The sequence below is a fragment of the Chiloscyllium plagiosum genome, chromosome 6, assembly GCF_004010195.1.
Source record: "Chiloscyllium plagiosum isolate BGI_BamShark_2017 chromosome 6, ASM401019v2, whole genome shotgun sequence".
Lineage (NCBI taxonomy): Eukaryota > Metazoa > Chordata > Chondrichthyes > Orectolobiformes > Hemiscylliidae > Chiloscyllium > Chiloscyllium plagiosum.
The window spans coordinates 27,177,878-27,203,939 of record NC_057715.1 but is presented as its reverse complement, the minus strand read 5'-3'; the positions used below and the strand labels follow the sequence as shown (position 1 = coordinate 27,203,939).

Below are 26,062 nucleotides of genomic sequence, written 5' to 3'. Positions count from 1 at the left end.
ACTTATTCAAGAGCTTTTACAATGAGACTGATCATGTAAAAGGATAGTTTCTCATCAATTAAGTGCTTACTACTTAATTACATTCTGGTGGATGAGGGGGAGACATCAACAGTGCACCTTATGATAGGTTTAAAATCACTGATGGTGACATTCTGTTTTTAACTGCACAATGTGTGCACTCCAGAACTTGATATCCTTTTAAGAATAGTAATGCTAATGGACTCAGGGCATCACACTATTGCAAAGTTTGGGTACAGAGTTTCGAAGTGGCTTGTGCAGAAATGTGATTTCATTAAAAAGTCAAAGGACTGTGGATCACATCTTGAAAATAAATACTGGTGACTACAATGAGAAAACGTCTGGTGTTGGATTGTGATCTTGTGCAACATAAAGATGACTACTGCCTTTTAATCCTCGAGTATTGTTCTGGGGTTATGGTTCATGTTGGTTTGTACTGAGCTCCTTTGATTCACAGAATCAAATGTGGCTGTTATTGATGACTCACATTTGAATCAAATGTTTGTATCTTGGGAGTCAATGTTTCAAAAACTCGGTTGAGTGTGTAATCTGAATTGATGCTGTACTGAAGGAGTGACATGTAATTAGATTTTTGCAGATGAGATGTTAAACAGAAGATCCCATCTGCTCTCTTGGGCAGACATCAAAAATCCTCTGATACTATTTGAAGATGGCAGGGGAGTTATCCCTCATGTCCTATCTATATTTATCCCTCACCCAACATCATGAAAAAAGAAGAATATCTTACCATTTATATACTTTCTTCTCTTCTGTGGAACTCCAAAGAGTGAGTGGCAAAACTGGCAGTCCATATTGGGAATGGGACTGCATGCCAATCAGCATGTGTAATCTCAGAGTAGGCACAATTAGAGAGAGAGGTTGCTTGACATTAACACTTAGTTTATGGGACACATATTGGCTCTTGGATCCCCTACATGTCAAAAGCAACCACAATTCAACAATATTTATTTGGCTGTGAAGCTCAAGGGCGGTCTGAGATGCTATATAAATGCAATTTGTCTTTTACTGTAATTAGGGTTATTTGAGATGTCACCTTTGGAAAAAAGAGTAGAACTGAAGCACAAGATAAAAAAAATGCCTCAGCGCTGCAGGGCTTCTTAATTAGTGCAGAGCTCCCTAAACCTACAGGGAGAAACTTTTCTTTAAGGTGAGGCACTTACTGGAGAGGCACATTAAAGCAAAATGAAGGATCTGGCTGTGCAGATATTTCAGTACAGTTCCCGAATGAGTCTCTGCTGCTTTGGAAGTTGACATGATTGTGATGAAGCAAAATATTTCTACTAATATATGGGCAGATGTAGGCAATTCAGCGCATTGTTCCAGTTATGCTATTTAATAAGATCATGGCTGAACGGTTTGTATTTTGAATTTCACATTTCCATCTACACCCTCCCTAACTCCAATCTGTGCATCTCCGCTTTAAAGATATTCAATGACACCACCTCCAGAATTCCAGACTTGCACAATCTCAGAGGAAAAACAGAAGTTTGCTTCATTACTGTCTGAAGAGGTACTCCTGATTTTAAAACAACAGTCCTTGTTCTTATCTCACCACAAGAGGAATTATCTTTTCACCACCATCTTATAAAGATAGTTTTTATGATCTTACACACTTCAATCAAATTCCCTCTCATTCTTCTAAACTCCAGTGGGATTGAGCCCAGCTCCTCTAACTTTTCCCCTTCAACCAACCCACTCATTCCAGGTATCAATCCAGCAAACCTTGTCTGAACTGCTTCCTATGCACTTACGTCCTTTCTTAAGCAAAAAGAACAATAGCACACACTATTCAAGTTGTAAAGCAGAAGCACAATATTTTTAGTAAATCAAGCTACTTTGAATGCTTGAGATGCAACAAAAGAAAACATGTTGTTAGAGAAACTCAGCAAGTATGGCAGTATTTGTGAAGAGAAAACATTAATGTTTTGAGTCCAGTGACCCTTCTTCAGAACATTCCTGTCTTCACTTTTATGTTCAATTCCTTTTAGAATATGAATAGCATTCTATTGCCGCCTTAATTATTTGCTGTACTTCCATTCTACCTTCTTGTAACTAATGCATGAGAACACAGAATCTCTGCACCTTAAAATTTTGCTGTCATTCACCTTTCTCTGCTATTTTTATGCTTGATAGCACAAAACATACCTAAAAATATATAAGTCATGGATGCTTTTCATCTTGCACTCATCAGAACTACGACAATCTTAAACAAAGGAAAACCATTACATACAGAGTAAGAAGAGGATGCTTATTGGCTTGGCCATCATTGACATGGAGATGTAGCAATTCTGCAGGTAGATTCTGACTGCCATTTTGCATGCTGCAGTCCTATGACACCATCCTAACCAATTAACCAATCAGAATCTTGCTGCCTTGTCCTGAGAATTAAGATTGACAGTTAACTGTTCTTCATGCATCTCCATGTTAATGATGGCCAAGCCAATCAATAACCTCTTCTCATTGTGTATAAGATGATATCTCTTTGTTCATCTGTTTCTTGTGTCTTAGTTCTGATGCATTCACAATGAAAAGCTTCAACCTCTAGTCTCCTTTCAACAATTTTTTTTGTTCTTCCTGCTAAAGTGAACAATTTCACATTTTTGCACAAAATATTGTCTGCCAGGTTATTGGCCACTCGCTTAACCTATCTATATCCTCCTTCTGTCATCTTTACAATGTACTTCCCTGTTTCTTCCTACATCTCTTTGTGATATCTGGAGATTTGAGAGCCATAGAGATGTACAGCACTGAAACAGACTCTTCAGTCCAACTCATCCATGCCAACCAGATATCCCAACATTGTCTAGTTATGTTTGCCAGCACTTGGCCAATATCCCTCTGCACCCATCCTATTCAAATACCCATCTAGATGCCTCTTAAATGTTGCAATTTAAACAGCCTACACCACTTCCTCTGGCAGCTCATTCCATACATGCATCACCTTCTGCGTGAAAAAGTTGCCTCTTAGGTCCCTTTTATATTTTTCCCCTCTCACCCTAAACCTATGCCCTCTAGTTCTGGACTCCCCCACCTCAGGGAAAAGACTTTGTCCATTTATCCTATCCATGCCCTTCATGACTTTACAAACCTCTATAAGGTCACCCCTCAACCTCTGACGCTCCAGGGAAAACAGCCCCAACCTATACAGCCTCTCCCTATATCTCAAATCCTCCAACCCTGGCAACAGCCTTGTAAATCTTTTCTGAATCCTTTCAAGTTTTGCAACATCCTTCCGATAGGAAGGAGACCAGAATTCAATGCAATACTCCAAAAGTGGCCTAACCAATGTCTTGTACAGCCACAACATGACCTCCCAATTCCTGTACTCAATACTCTGACCAATAAAGGAAAGCATACCAAATGCCTTCTTCGCTATCCTATCTACCTGCGACTCCACTTTCAAGGAACTATGAAACTGCATTCCAAGGTCTCTTTGTTCAGCAACACTCCCTAGGATCTTATCATTAAGTGTATAAGTCCTGCTAAGATTTTGTTACTGTGCCTTTGCTTCCTTCATCTCAGTAGTTGATATAAACTGTAAACATATAGAATGTATGAAAAAGGAGCAGAGATAGACTGCTTTAACTCTTTTATCTGCCCCGCCATTCATGAATAATCGTGACTGATCTGTTTGTCTTTCAATTACTGTATTTCTAGCAACCTTCAATGATAGTTCGTCTCCTAATGGCTACTAGTTGCAATCTGCATTTGTACCACATCTTAGGCATTGTAAACTGTCCCCCATTGTAAATGCATATCAATCAAAATTAGACACCAAACCACAAGGGAATACTGAAACAGTTCACTGGAAAGTTAATTAAAGAAAGCTTTTCAAGAGTGCAAAGTCTTAAAGGTGGAGAGGGAGAGAGGTTTAAGGAGGGAATTTCAGAACTCAGTGTCTTGGCAAGTGAAGCATGCTTACTAGCCTTGTACAAGGCTGATGCAAGGTTTTACATACAAAACATAGTGGGCATGCCCAGCAGAATAGGCAGCCTCTGTAGAGAGTAACAGAGTTAATGGACAGAATCTTCCATTCTGGAGTACAAAGTCAGCAGTGGGCATGGAGGTTGGAGTCATACTTGTCAGCTCATCACCGATGCATTAGGGGAATTCATGGTGTGTCTTGTGATAAAGCAGGCAGGAAGTCAACAGCCCAGCTGTTAGCTAATGGAATCAAAGGTCCTGAGTCCTATTTAAAAGTCACCTGGACAGGCAGTAATTCCCTGCAAGCCAGGAACATCATGTGAGCTCTTGGAGCAGATGCTTGCAGCAAAACATTTTGGCTCTTCCTCCTTTCCTCTGGTCACCCTGCCTCTCTCCTCCCTGTCCCTGACTCACTTCCTCCATCAGCTTGCCTCCCTTACTCAAACAGACTTTCACTCCTGATCCGTAGACTTCCATGGCCATTAGACTCCAATCTCCTGTGTTTAGTCCACTTCCTGCGCCTATGCAACTCAGACCTCTGCCAGCTAATCTCCAACATCAACAAACACTACCCAAAGTTGACAAACAGCTGCTACTCATTCTGAAATCGAGCAAATATGACACCTTGCAATGCTGCTTCTGTGCAGCTGTATATCTGAAGTCATCTATTGCTTATTCATGTACAATTTATTTGAGAAGGGCACTACATTCTGGTGAGCCAGTTTTTTTTCAATCAGCATTCATGACATGCAAATACATGTGGAAACAAAACTTCAGGAAGCTTTACCCACTTATAAAATTCCGAGAACCTAATTGCAAATTTTCATCCTGCAGCTAACAATCTGAGTTTTGGCCTTTCAGTGAGTTAGGTTCCCACGCCCACCTTGATTTCCACTCCCAGGATCAATACGAGATTCTGCCCCTAGTTTCAAGTTGATGACCTTTCTGATCTGTTCTGATGAAACGTCATGAAGCTATACATAAACTGAGTGAGTTCATTGCTGAATATTTCTAGCACTTTCTCTTTTCATTTTGGTTTCCAGCCTCTGCAATATTTTGGTTTTGTGGCAAGGTTTATAGTTAGGGAGCCTCCCATTGCCATGCGTCTCCTCCTTTCCATCATAGGTAACCAATTCTTACAAGCAGGGAAGTGGTGGAGAACTTTACAATGTCCATATAAAGTGACATTAAAATATCAGACCTGTGACTCACTGTGGCTATGAGCAGAGGCGTATGCAACGTAAATAATTTTATTACAAGGAGGGTGTGAGTATTGAGCATTTGAAATACATGACTTAATGGCAACAGTCTCTTGGACGAAGCAGTTTTTATATGACATGGTTCAAAAGAATTACATTTATAAATTGTAGCAGAATTCATTGGCTGCTCCCAACAGGTAGGTAAGGAGATCAGTTTGGCTGAGATGCGAACTGAACTTTGTTCATTCGTTCACTCAAATGTAGGTGCTGTTGGTAAAGCTGACACTGATTGCTTATCCCTAGTTGCTCCAGGGAAGATGATGATGAGCCTTCCACTTTTCACAGAGTACCATTCCATAGGGTGTCAGGAGATACTTCATGATTTACTTGTTTTGCTTAGTTTTATGGTGTAACAAACCTTGTCTGGGCTGAATGTTTTTTTTCTGAAGTATGTAAAGCTCTCTCTCTAATGTCTGCTAGTCCTTCGGAAGGTACGGGACAGAGGGTGCTGGTAGAGGGTTGCTTTTCGGACTGGAGGCATGTGACCAGTGTATGTGGCAAAGATCAGTGTGCTGGGCCCACTGCTTTTCATCGTTTATCTAAATGATTTGGGTGTGAATATAGGAGATATGGTTAGTAAGTTTGCAGATGGTGGTGTTGTGGACTGTGAGGAAGGGTATTTCAGAGTACAATGGGACCTCGATCACATGGGCAAATGAGTCAAGGAGTGGAGGGGGAGTTTAGTTTAGATAAATGTGAGGTGCTGCCTTTTAGAAAGGCAAGCCAGGGCAAGACTTATGCACTTAATGGTAGGAGTATTGCCGAACAAAGAGACCTTAATAGTGCAGGTGCATAGTTCCTTGAAAGTGGAGTCACAAGTAGTGGTGGTGAAGAAGGCATTTGGTATCCTTGCCTTCATTGGTCAGTGCATTGCATGTAGGAGTTGGGATATCATGTTATGGCAGTACAGGACATTGGTTAGGCCACATATAGAATACTGCATTCAGTTTTGGTCTCCTTCCCTATTGGAAGGATGTCGTGAAACTTGAAAGGTTTCAGAAAAGATTTACGAAGTTGCAAGGGTTGGAGGGTTTGAGCTATAGGAAGAGGCTGGACAGGCTGTGGCTTTTTTCCCTGGAGCATCAGAGGCTGAAGTCTATAAAAGCATGAGGGGCATCAATAGTGTGAATAACCAAGGTCTTTTTCCCAGGGGAGGAGAGTCCAAAACTACAGGGCTTAGGTGTAAGATGAGAGGGGAGTGATTTAAAGGGACCTAAGGGGCAATGTTTCCATGCAGAGGGGTTCAGAACCACTCTTTTGTAAACTGGAGAAAGGATGGTCTTTGGAGTGCTAGGAAAAACAGAACCCTTTTGCTACATGTTGAAGCAGGAACTCTCCATTAGTCCTACTCCATTAAATTAGGGGAAGATTTCTGTGATAAAAACCTTTTTCCTAGCAGCCTGTCTTTTCTTTCAGGTAGGGGCACATCATTTGAAATATCCGAATATTGGAAAGGAGAGTTCTCTGTCACCCCGTAAGGAAGTGTAAGAAGTGAGAGTTGGAGCGGGAATGTTTCTGGGGATTGCATGTGCAGGAAGTGAGTCCCAGTGTTGAGCTACTGGCTAGCTACATTTCGGAGGTGGAGTGGTGGGTGGACATGCTGTGGAGCATTCATGATGCTAAGGTTATAGTGGACAGAGGTGGTCACACCACAGATAAAAGGCAGAAAGCAGATTAGTGACAATCAGGCAGAGAGGAGGAAGGCAAGTAGTGCAGGAGTTGCCTGTAGCTGACCCCATTTCCAACAGATACACTGTTTTGGTTACTGCTCAGGGTTGGACTTATAAGGGGTTTGCAGCAGGAACCAGCTCCGCAGCATCCTGGAAGGCTCCGGTGCCCAAGGGCAGGAAGAAGAATGGCAGGGAATTCCACAGTAAGGGGATAAATAGGCATTTCTGTGGCTGCAAAAGAGATTCCAGGATAGAACATTGCCTCTCAGGTGCCAGGGTCAAGGATGCCTCTGAGCAGCTGCAGGATTTTCGTAAGGAGGAAGGTGAACAGCCGGTGGTCAATGTACATATCAGTACCAATAATATAGCTTAAAAAAAAGCAGAGGTTCTACAAGCAGAATATAGTGAATTAGGATGTAAATTAGAAAGTACAACGTCAAAGGTAGTCATCTCATGATCATGACCAGCACCCTGTGCTAGCAGGAGTAAAATGATCTATCAGATGAATATGTGTCTAGGGAATAGTGTAGGAGGAATGGATCCAGATCCCTGGGACATTTGGATTGGTTCTGAGGAAGGTAGGACCAGTATAAGCAGGATGGGTCATAACTGGGCAGGACTAGGATGAACATTCCTGGTTTGGGGTGTTCGTGAGTGCTGTCAGGGAGGGGTTATGTTAGAGAGATGTAGAATGGAAACCTGAGTAGGGAGACAGAGGAGGGAGATACCAAGATTAAAACATAATAAAATCAGAAAGATAAGAAGCAAAAGTGGTAGTCAGAAAAAAAGGTGAAAAATAAATGGGAACCTAGTGCCAAATAGATCTAAGATGACTAACAGGGTTAGAAAGCCAAGTATAAAGGCTTTGCATCTTAATGCATGAAGCATTCACAATAAGGTAGATGAATTAGCAGTGTGAATTGGTACAAACTGTTATGATATACGTTCAGTCCTCCTCATCTTCTGATTTGTCATCCTGCATATGGATCTGCATGTTTGAGGTTGGCCTCAGACCAATTCATTTTGTCCCCCCCATTGACTCGTCTGATTGCACGGTCCTTTGCAGTAGATGTGTTTACATATAGTCGTGGTATCCACGGAAGAACACACACACACACACTCCCTTCCCAAATCAATAACGGAGATGTTGCTAGGGTGACCAAGAATGGGAACTGAACATCCGGGATATTCATTAATTCGGAAGAAAAGAGAGAAAGGGAAAAGATGTGTGGGAACATTGTCAGTAAAAGGTGAAATCAGTGCAATATTGGGGAAGGGTATTGGCTTGGAAAATTATGATGTGGAATCAGCAGCGTGAGGCAAAAAACATTATTGGGGATTTGTCTATAAAAACGTAAAGTCTCAAGACCTACCGGACAATAGGCGTGCTATCTCATTACAGAGAGAGACTGGTGGTTGTTTAACCTGAGGGTAACCATACCTCAAGACAGGGGAGAGGGAGAGTCCGTTATGGTAACTTCAGTTGGTGTGGGAAATGAACCCACATTGTTAGTGTCTCTCTGCATCATAAACCAATCATCCAAGCAACTGAGCTACACTCCTAAACAATAGTGGAAATGTAAGGAAAAGCATTAACCATTAAGAATAAAAATATAATCATGGATGACTATAATTTACATGTAGATCGATCAAACCAGAGTAACAATCATATTGTGGAGGAGGATTTCCTTGAATGTATACATGATGGGTTTTTAGTCCTATAGCTTGAGGAATCAACTGGTGGACAGGTTATTCCAGAGTGAGTACTGAGCAATGAGAAAGGATTAATTAACAGTCTTGTATGTGAAGTCCCTTAGGGAAGAGCGATTATAATGTGATAGAATTCTTCTTTAGAATGGAGAGTGAAGTATTCAAATCGAAACTAGGGTCCTGAATCTAAGTAAAGGGAGGCTATGAGGGTATGAGCGCAAAATGGGAAGGATGGATTGGGGAACTTTGTCTATCCATCATCAAGCTGTTTTGAAATGTTTAAAGAACATGTGCATGAATTACAACTGTTAGAGTAATATTAGAGACAAAGTAATATTAGAGAAATCTATTAAGAGTAATATTAGAGACAAAGAGATGTATAAAATTGCCAGAAAAATGGCAAGTTTAAGGATTGGGAATATTTTAGAATTCAGGAAAACAGGACAAGAAGTTTGATCATGACTCGGAAAATAGAGTACGAGAGTAAATTTGCAGGGAACATAAGATTGACTGTAAAAGCTTCTATAAATATGTGAAGAGAGAAAGGTTTGTAAACATAGATATAGGTCCCAGACAGGTGGAAGCCAGGGAAAATATAATGGGGAACAAAGAAATGTCAGTAGAGTTGAACACAAGCTTTGGTTATTTTCTCACAGAAGGTACCCTCCCATAAATGTTAGGAATCCAAAGGTCCTGTGAGAATTGAAGGAAATCAGTATGAATAAAAAGATGGTATTGGGGAAATTAATACAGGTAAATGCTGTTAATATCTGCAGCCAAGGAGAGTGGAGCTTGAGTACAGATGAAGTAAATCAGAAGTGCAGTTTGTTTGTGTTTCACTTTTAGCATATAACAAATTGATGGGGCTAGGTTTTAAAGCAATCTGGAAGCCCATTGGAAGAACTTCAATGATATGGATAAATTGGAGAAGCTGAGGTTCTGCTTTGTGGAAGGTTGAGAGGAAATTTGATAGAGATTCTCAAAAACATGTGAGATCTAGACATTAGGGAAAGAAACTGCCCTTTGGTGGTGAGGTAAAGGAACACTGGACTCTGACATGCATAAACAAAAATGTTTTTGCATGTGTTGTTAGGATCTTCAGTGCACTGTTTGAGGATGTGGTGGAGGCAACTTCATTTGTAGCTTTAAAAGAGAATTGTAATAGCCTTATGTCGAGAGAAAATTTGTTGGGCTGCAGATACAAGGCCAGGAGTCGTACTGGCTGTTTGATCTTGCAGAGTGCCAGCACAGGCACGTGAGCCTAATGGCCTTCTTAAGTGCCGTAAACACTCGGATTTATTTACAAATAAGTAACAAGGGCGCACTACATTTAAAAAAAAGGAAAGTGTGATTGGTAGAGTAAGGATAAATCTTTTCCAGATCACGATCAGTGGAAAGCTGAGGACCTTATGCTGTTTGCATGTTGATCATGGATTTATGCTGTTCCCTGTTGGTGCTGAAATGAGAAGTTCACACATTTACACAGTAATTCTATAAATGAAGAAAAGAAGCAAGCGTCCTGGTTAGTAGCAGTTTCACTTCGCAGTTTAACTTCCTTATTTCTTGGAAAAAGTCACAAAAGTGTACATGTAATCCATCCAGCTGTTTAATCATCTTTTATCACTAATTAGTGTTCACGCCAATAGGATGAAATTTCTTCTTCATGGGACTACTAAATAAGTGTGTGCCCTTTTTGCTGCACCTCAATACCATGTTACATTTGGTCACTGCTTACTTCCTCACTGAGGAGTGATCAACACTGGAGACGATGGGTTCAATGTGTTCTTGGTTACGGTATTTGTCTCTGTGAATGCTTTCCTTTTTCTGCTTTAGTGATGGTGAAGGCAGGAGAAGGGCCTTTTCTGGTTGCAGCACTGAGTCGTTGAGTGGAGGAGGGGGTGTCCTCACTCCTCGGCGAATCTCTTGGCGCCAGCGGATCTTCCTACGCGTCGCCTCACCCATGAACAAGTCCTCTGCAGCCATGCAGCAGAAAGGAACGTTGGAAGGTACAGTATTCCAGAGATGTGAGGAGATGTTTTGTTGTAGGAGGACCTCTTAACATCAACTTGGAATGTTGCACATAACATATTAGAATTAGAATCCCTACAGTGTGGAAACAGGCCCTTCGGCCCAACAAGTCCACACTGACACTCCAAAGGATAACCCACCCAGACCCATTTCCCTACCCTATATTTACTCCTGACTAATGCACCTAATCTACACATCCCTGAACACTACGAGCAATTTAGCATGGCCAGTTCACCTAACCTGCACATCTTTGGATTGTGGGAGGAAACCGGAGCAACCGGAGGAAACCCATGCAGACGCAGGGAGGATGTGCAAACTCCACACAGACAGTTGCCTGAGGCTGGAATCAAACCCGGGTCCCTGGCGCTGTGAGGTAGCAGTGCGAACCACTGAGCCCCCATGCTGTCCAGTGATCAATAGCTTGACAGGTCATCATTCGGTGAGATCTGACGTGAGTAGGCAGTTTTCTTTAATGGTGGAGATGAAAATTTATCCCTTGATCTTTAACAGTGGGTAGAGTATGATTGGCATTGAGCACTCATTGATTGATGTTAACTCTACACAAAATGTGATTGAAGGACAAGGGCACACCATTTAAAAAGGTGACAGAGGGAAATAAGGAAGTAGACACTAATTAGCTTAACATCTATTGTCAGGTAATTGCTGAAATCTATAATTAAAGATTTGATGATGGAACATTTTAAATTTTTAACTGGTCAGAGAGCCAGCATGGATTTGTAAAGGGTAGATCATGTCTGAATGTTTAAGCCAACAAGGGGATGTCCATATTTTGTTGTGTGTGTTTCGATATCCAGAAGATATTTAAGTCCCTCATAAGGAAGGAGTTAGATAAATTTGAAGTGAATAAAATTGAAGGTAAATTGTCAACATGGTTAGGAAATTAACAGGCGGGAAGGAGACAGAATTTGGGGAGAATGGGCAAGTACTCTTATTGGCAGGATGTGACTAATAGTGCCTCCAAGAAGATAGTAATGTATCTTCACAAGTCATTGTGATCGTTAGCAACTTTAGACAATGGGACTGAAAGTCACAAAGTAACTGATGATACAAAGGTAGGTCATAATGTAAGTGATGCAAATGGAAGCATAAAATTATCAAGCGATATTAATAGATTAAATTAAACGACTGGGCAAAACAATGATGAATGGATTTCAGTACAGACAAATGTAAATTCAACTATTGAACATACAAAGGATGGAACAGAGTCGTTTTTAAATGGTGCAAGGCAAAGGAATAGGAGAGGTCCAAAGAGGTTTGGGCTTCAGATACATGGCTCTGTAAAGCATAAACAGATGCAGAAAATAATCACAAAGCTTTGTGGAGAGGTGATCATTATCTTGAGAGGAATAAAGTACAAGGGTTGGAAGTCATGCTTCAGTCACATAAACCCTGCGAAGACCACATCTAGAATAATACCCAGCAGTGTTCAACACCATGTTTTGGAAAGATAGATTAGCCGTAAAAATGCAGCATAGATTTATAGAATCAGGCCTGGAATCCAATGGTGGAGCTACCAGGTGCAATTTTCTGGAATTTGTGCGATTTGATCAAAGTTTTCCTGATATTAGGAAACCAATAGAGAGAATCTATTTCCACTTACTGAGGAGGCCAGAGCTGTGGTGGGGAGGGGGCGTGGTGTGATATGTTAGGAAACACTTTTACACACAAAAGCTGTTGACTGTTTTGAACTCTGTTACACAAACAACAATTGATCCAAGGTCAAAAGTTAAATTTATAACTGAGTGTCTTTATTTTTGTTAGTCTAAAGTGTTAAGGGATATGTGGCAAGAGCACATACGTGCAGTCAGGTTGAATGGTGGAATGTACTGAAGTAGATAAACAGCTGACCCCCTATTCCTATGTTCATGCAGTTGCATGGATTTCATGTTTAGTATAAAGGGCCTCGGTTCTTTCCTAAACTTCAAGGAAACTCTCCATAAAGACGTAAGAGTCTGTGGGATTGATTTCCCCATTACAACATGTTTCTTAGCTACAGGGACATGTTGTATCCATACTGATTATCATTCATGTTTTAATCATTTTGTAGGGAGCAGAATAAAGATTGGGATTAAGACTAAAGATTGGGATTAAGGTAGAAACAAAGTCACATAAACATCAAGGAAGATTAATTTCTATACTTTTAAGACTGTATGGATTTTATTAATTGAATGAAAGAAACAAAATTGCGGATATTTAAAATTAATTGTTCATGACCAGAGACATTATTCAGCAGTAATTGTGACTTACAAACATTACATTACAAACTTAATTACACCTCAGTCAATGAGAAGAAATAATTAAAATTCAAATCCAATCCATAATTGTGATGTTGATTACACCTGCAAAGGTTTGCAACAGTACACCCTTTGGAGGAGCAGAGTCTCCCTGATTCAAGCTCCTAGATTTTTACATTTAAGTACACAAGCGCAGACAGTGGACATCGCTGTCAGTTGCACAAAGTAATGCCGTTAAATACTGATAGTTTCATCCCCATGACAACTACAAAATCTGGCCGATAGTTCTGCTTGATTATCTTTTGGGGGATCCAAAGATCCAACAAAGTTGTCCAGCATTGAAGTAACTGGGGTGGGGATTATGGAGGGTAATTCACACTTGGCGCTGCTGAAGGGATCAAACAGGCCAGGTGAATAGCCTATTTGTGTCCTTGTTTTCTTGTGCTTTTGGGTAAAGGTGACTGTGGAAAAGGGAGTCTGTATTCTACTTCTATGAAGCTAGACCGTTGGCATAAGAAACTTGGGCTTTCTGTTTCTGCAGATCACCTTGAAAGCATTGAGCTTCCACCGCTTTCACCACTCACTCCAGCTGTGGAAGAGGATCCCTTGGCCTCCCTGCTGATGGCGGATGATGCCCCCGTTGGAGAGAAGAAGAAACGCTCTTCTGAGGAGCTGCGGATCATGTGGAGAAAGGCTATCTGTCAGCAGATCCTATTGCTTCGGATGGAGAAGGAAAACCAAAGGCTGGAAGGTTGGTTTTCATCAAAGCGTAAAGTGTATTCTCAAAGATACCTGTTAAGGTCGTGATCGTGCCTTTGAGCATTAAAGGAAGAACTGTTCCTCAAAAGGCATCTGTTAAAGAAATAGGTGCTAATGGGGTCACTGCAACAAATGATGGGCATGTGCTTATTTGGCACTAGGATTAGTTAGGCCACTCTCACACTCACAACTGACACCAACATTCAGTCCTGGACTTTTGAAGGAAGTGGGCTTAATGCTGTAAGAGACACGTTTACCATTTTTGCTTGCAGTCAAACGATTTTGTCAAATTTTTTTGTGTTTAACACAGTTGAATGTGCAACACTTAAAGGAGCCACCAGAGGCTGCCACCAGTAAGTTAACATCAAAACAACTGGCTTACTGGAATGTGAAGCCAGGATGACGCAGAATTCTCCTCCTGCTTCCATCTTGAAATTGTGCACTGTTAGATGTGTGTTGGTCGGACCTCCTTCCATTGGCTGCTTGCATCCTGATGACTGCTAAAGATCCATTCCTGTGAAAGCCTTGCCTCAGATTTGACATGGCAGTTAGCCCTGCTACTGTGATTAATTCAGGCAGGATCGGAGTCCAAACAAACTTTGTCCCTTTTCATTCACTGATTGCTTCCTAGCAGAGGAGATTTATATCATGGAGAAACTGACAAAAAAAAAGGTCTCACATAAATGTTAGGATTTGTGTAAGAGTCATCAAAACTTGTTAACCCACACCCCAAGCAGTGGAAACTGATCTTGCAGTCTTTTTTTCTCTCCCTCATTTCATACCCCAGTGAAGTTTGCCTTCTTGCTGCCTAATTACTCTGTTTTCTGAAATGTTGATGGCTCTCTCAGATGGTACTCAAATATTTAACTACCAACATCAAGGGGTGAGGTGAGATTGCCTCCACGATTTATACCAATAACAGATTGGAATTAATTTGATGAGCTGCATGGTAAAATGATATAATTCACCACAAAGATGTCTCCAGATCTGTTCTGAGATTTATATGAGGAGTACAGCACTTTGTTTTTCCATGAAGTCCAAGAGCATATAATAGTTCCCTGGGAATTCTAATGCAAATGATTGACCATCTGTGCCATGGGAGACACAGGTCAGGAGTTTGACTCCATTTGCCTGGATAGGTGTAGCTCCAAAGACAATCGAGAAACTTGTCACTGTTCAAAACAAAGCAACCCACTTGACTGGTAAACCTTCCTTCACTCTAAACATTCACTCCATCCACCACAGATGCACACTGGCCATGTAAAAAACATCACAGCTGCAAAAAAAAAATTAAGACATAGGCAGCTCCATCCAAATCCCGGAACCTGGAAAGACAAAGGCAGCGTGGGAACATCTCTGCCCGTAGGTGTTCCTCCAAGCCACAAGCCATCTTGACTTGGAACTATGAAACCATTCCTCCAGTGTTTCTGTTGAACTCCATCCCTAACAGCACTGTGGATGTACCCACACCACATGCACTGCAGCAGTTCAAGAAGGCATCTCACCCCTACCTTCTCAGAGGTAGTTAAAGGCAGACAATAAATGATTGCCTGTCCACTATGGCAGAAATCTCAGAATAATTTTGTAAAAACATTTCAATCAAATCTGAAATGATTGACTGTCGATGATTAATTTAGTGAAGAATCTGGATATTTCTTACATTTCATGTTGGTATAAATTTCAACAGCAGCCTGTTTTGATAAACCCTTCACACACCCTTCTACTTAACAGCACTGTGTAATGTGTTTATTTTCAAGAATTGCATCAAGTTAAAGTTTGCAAGGTTTTGCTCCAATCTTGGAGAATTGAAATTAATCCTCAAAAGCTTAAAAAGCATTTTGATGCCCTGAGCAAATGCTTGTATTGATGTGACGCTGTAACGTGGGGATGAATCCTCAGTAAACAGTACTCAATGGTTGTCTTCACAAGGACATGGTTTATAATTTTAAAAATGGCATTAATAATTAAATGAACAGCTGAGGGAATCTGGACTCTCTTGAAATTGGTCACAGTGACTGAAACCGTTTGAAGCCAATTGCCATACCTCGTGTTGCCTTGGAAACTGTGTCGGGCTTGTTGGTAGGCAGGAGGTTCAGCTGCCATTCCTTAAATGTGCTGCACACAGACTGGAATACCCCCAGCAATTTCTCAAGGACGTCCAAAATCTCTCATTAAAAAATCTGCTTTAAGCAGACATTTAAAGTGTAGCTGTTTGTAAACTCTCATATTTCTAACTCTTCCCTATGAGATTTATAGACAATTGACCCACTATCAGCACAGATGCTTTTTCCACTGTCTACAGGTGTGAACTTCCAGAAACTCTTTTCCAATGAACTACCCTGCATCCCCTCACCCTGGCCAGATGCACCACAGCAACCAGGGCTTGTTAGAATGCACAGCAAGTCCCTTCATCACCCATCTTCCTTAAAGAGATAGTCCAAACATATAATAGTCTTTTAAACAATGCATTTCGAATAGTCTTTCAGATGAATTCTAAACCAAGGCCCCATACATTTAGATTCCGTACAGTGTGGTAACAGGCCACACTGACCCTCCAAAGAGTAACCCACCCAGATCAATTCCCCCACATTTACCGCTGACTAATGCACCTAACACTCTGGGCAATTTAGCATGGCCAGTTCACCTGACCTGCACATCTTTGGACTGTGGGAGGAAACCGAAACACCCAGAGGAAACCCACGCAGGCACAGGAAGAATGTGCAAACTCCACACAGATAGTTACCCATGGCTGGAACTGAACCCAGGTTCCTGGTACTGTGAGGCAGCAGTGCTAACCACTGAGCCACCATGCCGCCCCAAGGCTATATCTTTTTTTGTAGCCAGCATTTATCCAGAAAAACAGGTTCTCCAGACATTGCCATTCATGGAAATTGATTTGAGCTTGTTGGCTGCTGGATTTCCTACATTACAACAGTTACTACAGTTCAAAAATACTTCTTTGGCTTAAAGCACTTTCAGAAGTCATGTCATGAAAGGTGCTACATAAATGCAAGTCTTTTCTTTAATGACTTGGTGTTCATTTGATAACTGCAAAGTAATTCATCTGTCCATTCTGACATGCTTAACTACCTGAATACAAAATTATATTTGTATCTACACCCAGCAAAAGAGAGAGCAGAGCAAGTGTGAGAAATACAGGCTGAGAGTCCGGGTCCACACAGGAAGACTGGCACTAGGGCAGAGCTGGATATAAGGACAGGGCAGTGGCTCTCAATAGATAACCCTTCTTTGATATCCAGTTCCTTGATCAGGGACTGCACACCTTCAAAGGACATGCCTTACCTTTCTGTACTGAGGTGATAGTACCGCACAACACATAGTATAGATTCAGCTGGTTCTCAGACTGTTTAGTAAAATCGATAGTGTCGCGGAGTTAGAGGACTCTTGGTATCCTAATATTTCTCAGCCGTCAACTCTTGAAACGTCTTATTATCTGGTGCCTCCAGGAAAGTTAGGCTCCTGATATCAAAAAAAAGTTTCGGGTCCACAGGCTGTCAGGAGAATTATTTGTTAGTTTTCGTCTACCCCAATGTCATTTGGCCAGAAACAAAAACTCAATCTTTCCATATACTGGGCGCAGACTTCCACAGTAGATTGGAATGAGTCAAGTTTCCCAACTAGTGTAATGAAACCAGAAATATTTATCCCAATTCAAAAACAACTGTTGTGAGCAAATCTCTTCAGGGGTGTATTTTTCTCTGATCACCACTGAAATAACTCCATTAAGGTCTGTATCCTGTTGCTGTCACCCTTTACTGAGCATGGTGGCTCAGTGGTAAGCATACTGCCTCACAGTGCTAGGGACCTGGGTTCAATTCCCACCTTGGATGACTGTCTGCATGGAGTTTGCACGTTCTCCCCGTGTCTGTGTGGGTTTCCTCTGGGTGCTGTGGTTTCCTCCCACAATCCAAAGATGTGCAGGTCAGGTGAATTGGCCATGCTAAATTGTCCGTAGTGTTAGGTACATTATTCAGGGACAAATGTAGGGGAATGGGTCTGGGTGGGTTACTCTTCGGAGGATCGGTGTGGACTTGTTGGGCCAAAGGGCCTGTTTCCATACTGTGGAGAATCTAATTTCTACATGCATAGTACATGACGCTGACCCAGCTAGCACAGGGCCAGCTCCTAGAGTGAGCAGAACCCCTGCTTTCATTTACCCCATACTACTGCCCGACAACAGCAGAGCTCATATTCCTCAGTACCCATATTTTTGTGTATGCAGGTACAAGATACAGTGAAAATCATCAAGTGAAAATAATTTTAAAAATTTTCCACCACCCGAAGAGACCCTGTGTGGCCAATGAACCAGTGACAAGCAAAGTTCAGAGCGAGCAATGCTTATGCCTGTTTATATGTATATATCTTTTTCCTAGAATGAGGAATCTCTCTGAATCTCCTATTTATATAGATATATATTTTCTTTTCTTTCTTTTTTTTAACCTCCTCACTACCGCCCAACAGCGGTAGGACTTATTTATTTCCCAGTACCCATTGTCATGTGTCTGCAGGTATAGGATATAGTGAAGAACATCGAGTGCAGAAAACTTGATCCACATTCCATCACCAGGAAGAAAAGAAACACCTGGTAGCCAATAATAAGCAATGCCTTTCTCATCAGAAGGCAATGCCTAAGTGATCGAAAAAGTGAGGGGGAGGGGGTGTACTTCTATTTATATCTGTCAGCCAGCACTTCCTGATTGGATCAGGTTAACAGCCCCAGTCAGGGAATTCATATTCTATGAGATCCACCTAGCTGACCTAATTCCAATCATGACAATTAATGCCAGCAACAGAAGGATAGAGCTCTTAAGTAGCCCTTAATGAAGGTTCTCATTTGATGGGAACATTAAACTTCTCCATGCAGAACCTAATTCCGATAGGTGGGTAGGTACTGCCGTCACTCTGTCCCATTAAATGCTATTCCTGCCTCTAGACTCACCAATTATAGAGCCATAGAGATGTGCAGCACAGAAACAGACCCTTTGGTCCAACTCGTCCATGCTGACCAGATATCCTAAACTAATCGAGTCTCATTTGTCAGCACTTGACCCATATCCCTCTAAATCCTTCCTATTCATATACTCATCCAGATACCTTTTAAATGAAGTAATTGTACCAGCCTCCACCACTTCCTCTGGTAGTTCATTCCATACACATACCACCCTCTGTGTGAAAAGGTTGCCCCTTAGGTCCCTTTTATATCTTTCCCCTCTCACCCTAAACCTATGCCTTCTAGTTCTGCACTCCCCCACCCCAGAGAAAAGACCTTATCTATTTATCCTATCCATGCCCATCATGATTTTATAAACCTCTATAAAGTCATCCCTCATCCTCCTGCACTCCAGAGAAAACAACCCCAGCCTATTCACCCTTCCTATAACTCAAATCCTCCAAACCTGGTAACATTCTTGTAAATCTTCTCTGAACCCTTTCATGTTTCACAATGTCCTTCTGATACTAAGGAGACAAGAATTGCATGCAATATTCCAAAAGTGGCCTAACCAACATCCTGTACAGCCACAACATGACCTCCCAACTCCTAAAGTCAACACTCTGACCAATAAAGGAAAGCATACCAAATACCTTTTCACTATCCTGTCTACCTGTGACTCTACTTTCAAGGAGCTATGAATCTGCACTCTGAAGTCACTTTGTTCAGTAACATTCCCCAGGACCTTACCATGAAATCTATAAGTCTTGATCTGGTTTGCTTTCCTAAAATGCAGCACCTCGCATTTATCTAAATTAAGCTCCTCAATCCATTGGCCCATCTGATCAAGATCCTGTTTTAGTCTGAGGTAATCTTCTTCGCTGTCCACTACACCTCCAATTTTGGTGTCATCTGCAAACTTACCAACCATACCTACTATGTTCACATCCATAGCATTGATATAAATGATGAAAGATTGTGGACCCAGCACTGATCCTTGTGGCACTCCACTGGTTACAGGCCTCCAGTCTGAAAAGCATCCCTCCACCACCAATCTCTGTCTTCTAGCCAGTTCTGTATCCAAATGGCTAGTTCTCTCTGTATTCCATGAGATCGAACCTTGCTAACCAGTCTCCCACGAGGAACCTTGTCAAACGCCTTACTGAAGTCCATATAGATCAAATCCACCCCTCTGCCCTCATCAATCCTCTCTTGTTACTTCTTCAAAAAACTCAATCAAGTTTGTAAGATATGATTTCCCATGCACAAAGCCATGTTGACTATCCCCAATCAGTCCTTGCCTTTCCAAATACATGTACATCCTGTCCCTCAGGATTCCCTCCAACAAATTGCCCACCACCGATGTCAGGCTCACCAGTCTATAGTTCCCTGGCTTGTTCTTACCACCCTTCTTAAACAGTGGCATCACGTTAGCCAACCTCCAGTCTTCTGGCACTTCACCTGTGACTATTGATGATACAAATATCTCAGCAAGAGGCCCAGCAATCACTTCCCTAGCTTCCCACAAAGTTCCAGTTACACCTGATCAGGTCCTGGGGATTTATCTTCGAGGAGAAAGTGAGGTCTGCAGATGCTGGAGATCAAAGTTGAAACTTTATTGCTGGAACAGCACAGCAGGTCAGGCAGCATCCAGGGAACAGGAGATTCGACGTTTCGGGCACAGGCCCTTCTTCAGGCCTGTGCCCGAAGGGCCTGAAGAAGGGCCTGTGCCCGAAACGTCGAATCTCCTGTTCCCTGGATGCTGCCTGACCTGCTGTGCTGTTCCAGCAATAAAGTTTCAACTGGGGATTTATCCACTTGTGTGCGTTTCAAGACATCCAACACCTCCTGTTCTGTAAAATGGACATTTTTCAAGATGTCACCATCTATTTCCCCACATTCTATTTCTTCTCTGTCCTTCTCCACATAAACACTGATGCAAAATACTTATTTGGTATCTCCCCAATCTCCAGTGGCTCCACACAAAGGTTGCCTTGATGATCTTTGAGAGGCCCTATTCTCTCCCGAGTTACTCCTTTGTCCTTAATGTACAGAGGACCCTCGATTACCCAAAGGACACAGGCAGGGAGTTTTTCGTTCAGTTAATTGAATGCCGGATAATCGAATGCCGGATAACATAGCCAAGCATCAGGACTTTGCAATCTTGTTCTGATAATCGAAATTCAGTTAATCAAATGCCGGATAATCGAAGTTCCTCTGCATTTATAAAATCTCTTTTGATTCTCCTTAACCCCATTTGCCACAGCTGTCTCATGTCCCCTTTTTGCCCTCCTGATTTCCCTCTTAAGTATACTCCTACTGACTTTATACTCTTCTAAGGATTTACTCGTGATTTCTCCTGTCTATACCTGACATATGCTTCCTTCTTTTTCTTAATCAAAATCTCAATTTCTCCAGGCATCCAGCTTTCCCTACACCTACCGGCCTTTCCTTTCACCCTAACAAGAATAAACTATCTTTGGACCCTCATTATCTCATTTTCCAGCCATCCCTTTGCTTGCAAACATCTGCCCCCAATCAATTTTTGAAAGTTCTTCTCTAACACCATCAAAATTGGCCTTCCTCCAATTTAGAGCTTCAACTTTTAGATCTGGCCTATCCTTTTCCATCACTATTTTAAAACTGCTAGAATTATGGTCGCTGGCCCCAAAGTCCTCCCCACTGACACCTCAGTCGCCTCAGCCTTATTTCCCAAGAGTAGGACAAGTTTTGCACCTTCTTTCGTAGATACGTCCACATACTGAATCAGAAAATTTTCTCGTACATATTAAATTCCTCTCCATCTAAACCCTTAACACTATGGCAGTCCCAGTCAATGTTTGGAAAGTTAAAATCCCCTACCATAACCACCCTATTATTCTTACAGCTAACTGAGATCCCCTTACAAATTTATTTCTCAATTTCCCGCTGACTATTAGGGGCTCTATAATACAATCCCAATAAGGTGATCATCCCTTTCTTGTTTCTCAGTTCCACCCAAAAAACATCCCTGTATGTATTTCTAGGAATATCCTCCCTAAGTAGAGCAGTAATGTTATCCCTTATCAAAAATGCCACTCCCCCTCCTCTCTTGCCCCACCCCCCTCCTTTCTATCCTTCCTGTGGCATTTGTATCCTGGAACATTAAGCTGCCAGTTTTATCCATCCCTGAGCCACGTCTTTGTAGTTGCTATGATATCCCAGTCCATGTTCTGATAATCCAAAAATGTGAACCCTTCTCCCATACACCAGCTCCTCAGCCATGCATTCTTCTGCCCCGCTTTTCCTATCCTCACTAGTTCGTAGCAGCGGGAATACCTCAAGTACCTCCTTTTTAAATTCTTGCCTAACTTTCTATTTTCTCCCTTCAGAATCTCATCCTTTTCCCTTGCTATGGTCGTTAGTTCCAATGTGTTCAATGACCTCTTGCTGGTCCCTTTCCCATTTGAGAACTTTCTGCACCCTCTGAGACATCCTTGATCCTGGCACCAGGGAGGCAACACACTAATCTGATTTTTCGCTGTTGGCCACAGAAACGTCTTTTTGTGCCTCTAACTAGAAAGTCCCCTAACATGATCGATCGCTTGGAACCCGATATACCCCTGATTACATTAGAGCCTGTCTCGATACCAGAAACTTGGCTGTAAGTGTAATACTGCCCTGGGAGACCATCACCCCTACATTTTCCAAAACAGCATACTTGTTTGAGATGGGGAGAGCCACAGAAGACTCCTGCATACCTGCCTACCTTTCCTGGAGTTAACCCATCCACCTGACTGTAGCTGCAGCTTTTCTCCCTTCCTATAACTGCCATCCATCATCCCCCCCAGCTCTTCTAAATTGTTTATTGCCTCTAACCACTGTTTGAACCGATCCATGTGACACTTCCTACGGACATAATCCTCAGTGACATGGAAACTCTCACTAAACTCCCACATCCGACAAGAGGAGCACATCACTCCACTCAAAGCTATCTTTGCTCCTTCACAATCTCCAGACCTAGAAAATAGCACCGTCTTATTACTTAAAAATAAATACTGCACCAGGCTAACTTAATAGTTATCGTTCATATTTTAAAAAAATTAATCAAGAGACAGATCTCAATAAAACATATAATCAAGAAAGAACCCACTGTGCTCACTACTGTAGACTTACAGCAGGATTACAGCTAAAAACTATGCATGTATCTGTTCTTGTGCAGTGAGCTCTCCCACATAGGTTCCTCTAAGGTCAGCTGTGAATTTCACTGTTTGTTCATTTTTCCTCGGCGCACTCCGATGCCCAGAGATACATGTACTCAGCAGCAAAGGCAGTAACTGTGCAGATTCACTGCTATGTCCGTTCAATGGTTCCATCCATTAATTTTAAAGACCACCCAATGGGAAGCAATTTTAATTCATCTATCACTTAGGATCCTGATTGGAGTGGATTCACTGTTGGTTTTATACCCACCTGATATAACCTCAGTTAAAATTTCTATGGAATATTTGACAGGGTAGGTGCAAAATCAGCGTTCTATTTGAGACACATGTTCCCAGACAAAGAACAATATTTTGTCACTGGTGAGCTGTTCCTGACAACAGAACTGGAAGTGTGTGCCACCTCCGCTCTCTTGCATTGATTCATTGCCCACAAGTCAATTCAAAGTGACTGTGGTATGTGCAGGAAACATGTTATCACATGACAGTGAAAGCTTTGCTGCTTTCAGCTGTCAAAGCCTCAGCCAAGACTGCACTAGAAAGTGCTTCCTGATCAAACTGGGAGACTCTCTATCAATGCACTAATATTCTTGTCCAACTCGATTGCCATAAACTTAAGACCTTTTGAGAGCATTTATTGAGAGGCACGGATGTTTTCAAATTTAAATTTTATTTGCAAGTAATTCATGTCACATTGGTATCACTTTACTTGTGTGCATCATTGTTACTTGTTGAGGCTAGCTTAGTCAGAACGTTAAATATGCAGGCACACCCCAAATTGATAATTGCCAGGAAGTTAGAGACATATCCTTCATTGTGGAAGAAATAATACTGGGATTTTGTCAACACTCTTTATTGAATGTTCATATTAGTGTCTAGTGAAATGTGCACTATTTTATGGGACGAAATTGACATAATTAAAAAAGTTTAATGTTAATAAGTGTGAATTATTATTATTCATACTACAAGTGGTGACTTTTTGCCATGTAGCCTGAGGTCTGACATGCCACTGGCTGAATTCTTATATCTCAATCTGTCTTCGGATGTTAATGTTCCAACTCTTGCTTTATGCAGTCCTAGTAGATCACACGTTCTGTTCTTAAAGATGCAAAAATAATCATCTCAAAGGAATCGAGATGAAATTGCCTCTCCCTTCCTAGCTCTTTCTGAATGTTGTTCTGATATGTGGTCATAGAGTTATTAACTGGGTGAATTTTTCAAATCTATATTTACAGCGAGCAGAGATGAGCTTCAGACCAGGAAAGTGAAACTGGATTATGAAGAGTTCGTGCTTTGCCAAAAAGAGGTTTCTACGGTTTGGGATAAAATGCTAACCACTCCAGGAAGGGCAAAGGTGAAAGTTGACATGGAGAAAGTCCATGCTGCTCTTAGTCAAGGTCAGTGCTTGATTATTAACTTTGTTTCCCACGGCACCAGACTCATCCTATTTTGGAGACATCCCTGAGGTGATTTTGGATTGTAAGGGGGAAATTCGTAGAAAATTATTAATTAAAAAAAGAGCAAACATAAATTGACATTGACCATACCGTTTATAGCCATTTAAATTGAAATTTGAAGACCTGGGATTTTTCCTATTTTAAATGCAATCCAAAATGCCAAAATTAATTGCTTAGAATGTACTATTGCCTCAAAAACATGGTTGCTAGAACATAAAAATATTTAGCCAAACTGTTTCATGTTAGTATTTATCTTTCACCCTACTTCATCTCTCTTTGTGTTGACACATCATCTTCTGTGTTAGCCGCAACTCAGATGATGGCACTCATGTCTCTGAGTTAGAAGCTCATACGTTCCAGTCCCCCTCCAGGACTTAAATCTAAAAAGCTTTGCTGCTGCTCTGCATAGAAGGAGTACAGTTCTGTCAGATGAGCCATTTTTCAGATGCAATATTCAACCAAAAGCCATCAGCCCTCTCAGGTGACTATCAAAGATCCCATGATACTATTTCAAGAAAAGAGTAAAGGAATTATTCCTGGTGTTTTATTAATATTTATTGTTAAAATAAACAAAAGATAGGCAAGGCATGATCAAATTTTTGTTTGTGGAAACACACGTGTGCAAATTGGCAACTGTATTTCTTACATTCTCAGCTCCATTGGCTGGAAAGTACTTTGGCATGTGCAGTAGTCGTGAAAGGCACTACAAAAATGCAAAATTATCTCTTTTAATAAACTCTTTCAGAATGGAAAAGAGATATTGTTTATTAATGCAAAACTCATAACTGCGATGCTGGAAATTGGAAACAAAAACAGAAATTGCTGGAGACATTCAACGCATTGAGAACCATCTACCTCTATGTGACATTGGTCACTTTAATTTCTCTGCTGCCCTCACCCATTAGAATTAATCTCCCACTGAACTGACTGCACTCTGTGCTGTCCGATCAAATCCTGACTTTGTATTCTAGCCTGCCATCAGGCTGGTGCTGTTGTTGTCTGCTGCACTGACCTCTGCATTGTGATGGCTGAGCTCCAGCTCTCAGACACCTCCACCTAGCTCCCTTGGACCATGACCCCACCATGGCACATCAAGCTTTTATGTCCATGGACTGTCACTAACCTCATCTCATTGGGGATCTCTGCGCATCCTCCCCAACCCCACCCCCCCGACCCCCAACATCGCCACCACCCCCTACCACATCCACCACCACCCTCCAGGTCAAAAGTGTGACCCTGCGTACTCGCATGGGCCCCAGTTATGCCTGTCTCTCTGTGAGGTACGTGGAATGTTCCTTGTTCCAGCCCAACTCCAGTCCCCACCACAACTCTTTCTCCGGTATATTGATGACATCATTGGAGCTGCTTCTCTCTCATCCAGAATTGGAAAAAAATCATCAAATTCGTTTTCAATTTCCTCCCTGCTCTCACCTTCACCTGATCCATCTCTGACTCATCCCTTACCTTCCCCAACATGTCTATTTGCACTTTTGGGGATAAGCTGGCCACCAATATTTACTACAAATCCACTGAGCCCCACAGTTACCTTGACTGTACATCCTCACACCCTGCTTCCTGTAAAAACTCTATCCAATTCTCCCACAGTTTCTCTGTCTCTGTTGAACCTGTTCTGATGATGCTACCTACTGCAGGTGATGCATCAGAAATGTCCACCCGGGACATCCTGGTGCACTCTTCCTCCAATTCCCAATATCTCCCCACTGCACCTCCCTGTGCCATTGCAGAAGGTGCAACACTAGCCTGTTAACCCCCTCCTTTCTCAGTGTGCAAGGCTCCAGACACACCTTCCA

At 41.8% G+C, this 26,062-nt stretch overlaps 1 protein-coding gene across 4 annotated transcripts in view; it reads left to right on the top strand.

Annotated features, from left to right (window-relative positions):
• The window catches only part of tbc1d4 (TBC1 domain family, member 4), a 284,961-nt gene that overhangs the window by 225,243 nt on the left and 33,656 nt on the right, over positions 1-26,062 (top strand). For all 4 annotated transcript variants that reach the window (XM_043691389.1, XM_043691388.1, XM_043691390.1 and 1 more), the window contains 3 exons: positions 10,436-10,608; positions 13,427-13,636; positions 24,030-24,191. In XM_043691389.1, coding sequence (XP_043547324.1) covers positions 10,436-10,608; positions 13,427-13,636; positions 24,030-24,191 — 545 coding nt within the window. The remainder of the gene's footprint in view (positions 1-10,435; positions 10,609-13,426; positions 13,637-24,029; positions 24,192-26,062) is intronic.